Source organism: Bos indicus, chromosome 19 (assembly GCF_029378745.1).
Source record: "Bos indicus isolate NIAB-ARS_2022 breed Sahiwal x Tharparkar chromosome 19, NIAB-ARS_B.indTharparkar_mat_pri_1.0, whole genome shotgun sequence".
Lineage (NCBI taxonomy): Eukaryota > Metazoa > Chordata > Mammalia > Artiodactyla > Bovidae > Bos > Bos indicus.
The window spans coordinates 26,285,154-26,292,441 of record NC_091778.1 but is presented as its reverse complement, the minus strand read 5'-3'; the positions used below and the strand labels follow the sequence as shown (position 1 = coordinate 26,292,441).

At 62.5% G+C, this 7,288-nt stretch overlaps 1 protein-coding gene across 3 annotated transcripts in view; it reads right to left on the bottom strand.

Moving 5' to 3' along the window:
• The window catches only part of SPNS2 (SPNS lysolipid transporter 2, sphingosine-1-phosphate), a 109,988-nt gene that overhangs the window by 1,577 nt on the left and 101,123 nt on the right, over positions 1–7,288 (bottom strand). For 2 of the 3 annotated variants that reach the window (XM_070772862.1, XM_019981573.2), the window contains 9 exons: positions 6,284–6,435; positions 5,981–6,047; positions 4,312–4,454; positions 3,863–4,015; positions 3,560–3,749; positions 3,187–3,252; positions 1,261–1,359; positions 1,002–1,165; positions 526–572 (listed from right to left, as the gene is read on the bottom strand). In XM_070772862.1, coding sequence (XP_070628963.1) covers positions 530–572; positions 1,002–1,165; positions 1,261–1,359; positions 3,187–3,252; positions 3,560–3,749; positions 3,863–4,015; positions 4,312–4,454; positions 5,981–6,047; positions 6,284–6,435 — 1,077 coding nt within the window. In that variant the 3' untranslated portion in view covers positions 526–529. Of the gene's footprint in view, positions 1–525; positions 687–1,001; positions 1,166–1,260; positions 1,360–3,186; positions 3,253–3,559; positions 3,750–3,862; positions 4,016–4,311; positions 4,455–5,980; positions 6,048–6,283; positions 6,436–7,288 lie in introns of all 3 variants that reach the window. The other variant, XR_011561958.1, reaches the window with a different exon arrangement.

Below are 7,288 nucleotides of genomic sequence, written 5' to 3'. Positions count from 1 at the left end.
GGAGGGGGTCAGAGGTCAGGTGCAACGCCCAATCCAGTGCTCCCCTCCGGATCCTCCCGTTGGCAGGGACAGAGCAGATCTGCCACGGCCAAGGTGTGGGGGCAGCGACCTTGGATTTTCCTCTGCTGGGAAGCTGAGGCCCCCCGAGGCCAGGCCCAGAGGAAGGTCCAAGTAGGAGTTGGGCTCTGGCACCTCCAGGAGGATTTGGGAGGATGGAATCCAGAACAGCAGGGAGTTCCTGGCCAGTCCGCACCCTGACCTGTGCCCCTAGCCCTTCTGAGGAAGGAAGGGGGAGCTGATTTACTGGAAGAGGGAGCCTGTCCGCCCCCTCATCCCGTGGGTCTACCGGTCAATCCAGGCAACATTACTGGAGGAAGAGGACCAGTCCCGGGGCTGGGATGTGCTCAGGCAGGAGGTGACTCACAGGGAGTCTAGAACATCCCTCTGCACGGCTCCCCATTCTGAGATCCCCACCCCTTCCCTCCTGCAAGAAGCGCCCCCAACACCCACGCAGCCCGCACTCACTGCCTCAGACTTTCATGGATGTAGGAGGCATCACCAGCTGGTTCACCCTGGGGGAGAGACGGGCGGGGGTCAAGGTGGCACATCAGCGGGGGCCGGGCCCGGGCACTGCTCTGGAGCATCGCATCGCGGGAGCCGGCGGGCCGGACGTGCTGGGCAGGGACCTCGTCAGCCCCAGGGGGAGGTGGGAGAGCCCAGGAGTGGGGAGAGGGGGGAGAGAGAGGGGAGTAAAGAGGAGAGGAGAAAGAAGTCAGACGATGAGAGGAAAACGAAGGAGCAGAGTCCCAGCCCTGAAAACCATTCATTTCAGAGAAACACTCTGTCTAGACCCACCACACAAACCCTGGTGCCACCGTGGGCTCCCACTAGTGATGCAGGCCGCACCTCTTGGAGGCGGGGACCTCGTCGGCCAGGTGAACCCACCCACTCACCCTGTCACAGCCGCAGTAGGCCCACCCCCACCCACGCTGCCAACTCACTGCTGCTCAGCCTTGGCACGGTCGCTGAGGAAGAAGAGCGCGGTGGCCAGGAAGAACATGCCACCCAGGACCACAACGAAGGGGCAGAGCATGAGGGCATAGCCCAGGCTCAGGAACTCCCAGAGTGGGGAGTCCTTGGTGCTCTGGCGAATCAGGTCGGAGATCTGGGGGGTGGGGGAGCCAGTGGATGTCAGGGCGGGGCCACTTCCCAAAGCCCCCACACCCGCCCACCCCCTCCTCTCCAGTCCCTGGTACTCACAAAGCCAATGAGGTAGGGGCTTCCGGCATCCCCCAGCAGGTGGGAGGTGAAGCTCTGCAGGGCCACAGCAGTAGCCCGCCTGGTGGGGATGACCACATACTGTGCAAGAGGTGGCAGGTCAGAGGCCAGGGGAGCCAGGCGCACCCACCTGGCCTCATCCCAGGGGGCCCGACACTTCTGATGCTCCCATGGCCTCACACGAAGTTCTCCTCTCTTCCCCACTCCCTCCTCCAGCTCCTAAGTCCACACTGCCTTAGCACCTGCACTTGGCCCTTGGCAGGGAGCCAAGCGCACCGGTCATGGGCAAACCGAGGCCCAAAGGCACAGAGATGGCACATGGCCGCCCTGGGGCCAGAACCCCAGCCTCAGGCTTGCCCTGACCTCCCCCACAGGGGAAAGACCCATCCTGGTTGCCCTGCCGAGGCCCAGGCTGGCTGAGATGGGCGATGCTGGTGAAGAGGATGAATGGAAGAACCTCCACTTTCACCCCCAGCACCAACTGCCGGAGCCCCTGGGCCCCCAAAACCCACCCTCCCACCTAGACCAAGCAGGTCCTGACCCACAAGGGGGCCACAGCTCTAAAGCCGGGTGGGCCAAGGCCAGACAGAAGGGCTGGTGGCAGAGGAGCGGCGGGTGGGCAGCAGCCACCTCAGCGGGTTCTCTGGGCAGCCCCCTGCCCCAGAACCCCACCCTTTGTGGACCGACTATGACAGCAGCCAGTGCTCACCAGGCACCCAGTTACTGGGGGCGGGGGGAGGGGAGACCTCGATTGCATGGCCCCGTTTCCAGGAATAATTAGTCACTTAGCTGTGACACTTAATAAAATGGGACACAATTTCCCTGGGACCCAAACCCTGTCAGCAGCTGGGGCTGCCCCTGGGGGTAGAGGCAGAGCAGGGGTCCTGCCTACCGCCAAGGACACTTGATTCAGTCTCACTCTGACCGTCACTCCCACGTGTGCAGTGACCCGCCCCACCCCTGCCACCCGTGCCTGGCACCATGCTGAGGCGCAGAGCTGAGTCAGACCTCCCACCCTTCTAGCCACGGGCTGGTCAGGGGTTAGTCAGGAGAGACAACCCTGGGTGAAGCAGATTTGCAGGGAAGCTCAGGTGAGGCAAGGAAGGCTTCCTGGAGGAGGAGAGATGGCAGGGGCCCGACACCCAGGCCGAATCTGACCTCCTAGGCTGACCCGTACTCTGACAGCAAACCCCAGGTGCCCTGAAGGTGGCCCCTGAGGAGTCCTTACTCCTCCCTGCCCCCCAGGGTCCCACCCCCAGCACCTCCCAGACACTCTCCCCACCACCAGTCAGTCCCCCACATTACCCTCCTCTCAACCCTCTCCTGGCCCCAACTTGGAGGATCCCTGAGATCAGGACCACCTGTCACCCCATCTCAAACCACCACCCCCAGACTGCTGCCACAGTCAAGGCCACAAGCCCCTCCAGGTCCCTCCTAGACTGCTCCTGTCCCTGCTCAAGGACACAAACCCCTGCCACCAGTCAGACAGCCCTTTGTCCCTGGCTGGCTGGTCTGGAGCCCATTGTTGGCCCTGTGAAGACAGCCTCTGTCCACCCAGCCCAGCCACAGGCATCGGGCAGGCACGCCTGGGACCCAGGCTGAGCCAGAGAGGGCAGAGTCCACAGGAGCTCAGACCCTGGGGGCGGAGCGCTGGCAGACAGCACCACGTCGGTGCCAGCCTGGCACTGCCAGCCTCCCGGCCACAAACCTAGTCCTCCAGACATTACCCTTCTGCACCCAGTCCCTACATCCCTCCCTTCTGCCTGCTCAACCCTCTGATTCCAGGCACTGGCCCAATACAGACCCCTCAAAATCCCCGCTGTCTCCCTTCACAAGTCCTGCCAGCTCTCCCATCCCTTCACCCGCCCTCCCCAGCTGCCCTGAGCAGTCAGCCATGGCCTGCCTCACCATGAGGATGTCCGCGGTGATGGCCCAGTTAGAAAACAGCAGCGTCTCCCCTACGAAGATGCAGATCTGTCCGGGGTCGGGGAAGACCAGAACAACCATCAGGGGGCGCTCTACCCACTATAGGTCCCAGGCTGCTCCCTGCACCCTGGCTGCTGGCAGGGAGCCCCCCACAAGCCTCCCCTACCCCAGCTCCTGGCAGTCAGGCTCCTGAGAAATCTGTGGATAATCTACAGGCTTCAAGCCAGGCCCACAGCCCTGAAGGGCACCCAGAGCCCTGGTCAGAGCAGGGACAGAGGACTGGAGCCTCCGGTGGGGGGGGGGGGGGCGGCATCTCCCACCCCCACATTTCCTGCTCCAGAGCCCCTGCACTCACATAGGCCCCCACGATGCTGCTCTTGGCGGCCACGAAGATGAGGCAGATGAAGATGGCGGAGCCCAGCATGCCCACAGCACACACTAGCGGGTCAGCCCTCTGGGTCCGCAGGCGGCACCAGCGTGTGGCTCCCGCCCCCGTGACCACGCCCAGAAAACCCGTGAAGCAGGTGATGGCCCCAAAGATGAGGCTGCAGAGACAGAGGACAGTTAGGGGGCAAAGCTGGGGTATGGGGGCTGACCGCATCCCTCACTACCCACCCCCCGCCCGGCCCCTGGCACCAACCCCCGGGCCCGGCCCCACCTGTCCTTGGCCCCACAGGGCGGGCTGCTGCAGGTTTCCGCCGTCTTCTGCACGACTTGGGCGCGGTGCAGGTAGAGCGGAATCCACATGCCCAGGGCCCCTGTGGCGAAGGACACGGCCGACGTGGCCAGGGAGGAGAAGACATAGCTGCGGCTGGAGAGAGGCCGGGGCAGCGACATGAGCGCGGGGGCTGGCAGCCCTGTGGACGGCAGGGCCCAGGAGGCAGACTTTCCTCCCTCACACCCTCCCCCCAAGGGCAGAAGGCCTCGGATGCCTTCCCTGCGGGCTCCGGGGCCAAGGGCTCTGGCTTCAGGAATTATAAACACTAGTGGTCTCAGCACTGCCGACAATGGAGATGCCAGGGAGTCCAGCCAAGCAGGCAAGCGGGGATGTCCTCTCATCTCGGAACCCCTCCCTCTTCCCACTGGACCCCTCCCAGCAGCACTCACTTGCGGATCAGGGCCTTCATGTCCCGGAGCCATGACGTCCGTGCCTTGAGCTGCCCCCCGAGCTGGTCGGCGTGGCCCCTCTTCGTGGCCGGGACCAGGACAAGGATGAGCGTTCCTGTGATCATGCCCAGGATGGGGGACACCTGGCGGGGCAGGGTGCATCAAGTTAGGACACCAGGGCCCCAGAGTCTTTGTCTCTCTTTGGCACTGGGAAGGGGAACCAGGCCAGCCATGCCTTCTCTGGGCCCTGGGCTCCTCCTCTGGGCTCGTATCTGCCCAGCCTTCCAGACTGGGCAAAGCCACTGGGGGTGATGCTAGCACAAAGGGCAGGTGGGCTCCAAATGGGCTGTCCAGACTACGGGTAGGACGGGAGAGGGGACTGAAAGTGAAAGGGAAGGAGGGAGGAATGGTCAGAATGGAGGAAGGAAGGAGGATAGATTGCTAAATAGACGGACAGATGGATGAATGCTTGGATGGACGGATTGCTGGGTGGATGAATTAACACATGGAAACACAGGAGAATGGATAAATGGATGGATGATGGATGGTACAAAAGGAAGACAGGTAGGTGGGCGGATGAGAACTAGGAAAGGGGAGTTCCTGGGATCAGGGGCCAGATACCAGCTCTTACCCACCTCCCTGGGTCTGGGAAAGTTTCTCATGCCAGCTCCTCTCCCTGGGGAGGGTGGGCACTGAGAAGGGACTGGTTGGGCATGAAACTTCCAGCTAATATATCAAGTAGGTGATCATTTGGGAGGGGCCCATGTGGGTGGCTCGGCAGTAAAGAATCTGCCTGCAATGCAGGCAACCCGGGTTTGATCCCCGGGTTGGGAAGATCCCCTGGAGGAGGGCATAGCAAGCCACTCCAGTACTCTTGCCTAGAGAATCCCACGGACAGAGGTGCAGGCTGCAGTCCTCAGGGTCACACAGCGTTGGACACAACTGAAGCGACTAAGCAGCTGCAGCAGCATGGGGGTCCCTGGAGAACAGAGGCTCGGGGCCCCTTTGGGTCTTCCTTGCATCCTGCCCAGTGTCAAGAACAGAATCTCCAAGGCCCCAGGCCTCTTTCCGGATGGAAGGAGCACATCTTGGGAGCCTGAATTCCAATCCGCCAGCTCCTCCACCCGCTCATGAGAACAGGGAAATCTGTACCCACCCCCACCAGCCCTGGGAGCCCGTGGGCTGGGGAGTTCCTTTCCATTTGCCGTCTCCCCCACCCCCCATCAAAAAATTCCACGGAGGCTGCTTCCTTCCTGCTTTTGAGGAAAAAACACTTTGTCTTAAGCTTCCTCTCCTTCGCTAGACTGGGGATCTCTGTTTCCTCTGATTGCACCGTCCTGGGGCCTTGGCACACTTGTGCTGAATCCTCCTGCAGGACAGGAAGTGGCCCCACACAGAGGTCTGGTCTCAGTCCCACCCTGGCGCAGTGCCCCCCCCACCCCCAGCTTGAACCAGGAAGTGCCACCATGAACCTGGAATTTCCTTCGTCCTCGCAGACTGAGGCCCCTGAGGGTGGCAGGGGAAAGTCTGGCTCCCCAACACCTCAAAGTGGGTTCATGGAGAAGAGCCCAGATCTGCGAAGTGGGAAGCTAGGAAGCCAGGCCTGGGCTCTGTCCCCAAATTTCTGGGTGACCCTGGGCAAGAGCTGGTCTGGGGAAGGTGTCCTTACCCGCAAGGCCCAGTGCCAGTCTCCGGCCGCCTGCTTCACGCTGGAGCCGGTGATGTAGCCCAGGCCGCTGCAGAGAAAACAATGTAGTCAGGCAAGGACGGGAAGGGGAGTGGGGGTCAGGGGATGCTCACCAGTCTAGGAGGCCACCAGCCCTGTCCCACCCCAACACCCCCCTCAGCCAGCCACAGAGCTGGTCCCGGCAGCTTTCAATGCTGACCACCTGCATGTTTAGGTCACAGACAGCTGGACATCAAGGAGAGGGGATGGTCAGAAATCCGAGGGGACCCTGCCCGGATCCCTCACCTGCCCAGCGGGATGGCGAAGTAGAAGACAGACAGCATGAGCGTGCGCGTGTTCTTGGTGAAGAGGTCGCCGATGATGGTGGGCGCAATGGTGGAGTAGCTGGCCTCACCGATGCCCACCAGCCCGCGGGAGAGGACCAGCAGCCAGAAGTGCTGTGGGGGAGGGGCGCAGGCTGCTGGGAGACTGTCCTGCTCCTCTGCCTGCTCATCCTTGGTCCCCGCTTTGCTCCCCATCCCCTGCGGGGCCCCGGAGCCAGGATGGAGCCCAACCACTGCCTGAGCAACAACTACACCCCAGGCCTCTCCAGGCCTCAGCTCCTACCTCTGAATAGTGGGTCAGACTGGGCCCAGGACTGGGATGGAGCTGGACATTCACAGGCTGAGAGTTGCAGGTGTGGCAGGAGCAACAGCCTGTCTCCACTGCCAGCCCCACCGATTAGGAGCCTTCTTCCCTGGGTTCTGGCCCCACCTCGGGAGCCTCAAGCCAGGCGCACTCTGAGTCCCATCCCTGACAGGGCCGCTGGGCTGACCCTGGCGGCACTGAGGACCCAGTGTACACGGGGAGTGGGCAAGGCAAGCCCAGTGGGCTCAGCACCCCTCCCCCATCACACATCAAAGAGCAGAGCCCAGCTGAGCCGGGAAGGGTGGGGCCCTGCCAGCTGCCAGTGGTCCTACCCGCTTTGATGTAGAGCTGGCCCCTCCATCCCCCCCAGCTGCCCAGGGCCTGAGAACCAAGCCTGGTCATTTTCCCCTGGCCCCACCCTGCCCACCCATCCGGCCCAGCATCGCCCACATCCAACCCTCCACCGGGTCTCCCTGTTTCTCCATCTCTTTCCCAGCCCTCTCTCCCATCGCTGGTCCTGCCCACCCCTCTCTGTGCCTCTCATTTCCATAGTTCGTTCACCCTCTCACTCTCTGTCTTCCTTCCCCTGGCCCCTGCCTGTGCTTCTTTCCCTGGGAATCAGCTGCTCACAGCCTTAGCCTAGTTTTCTGTTGGATTCTTTGT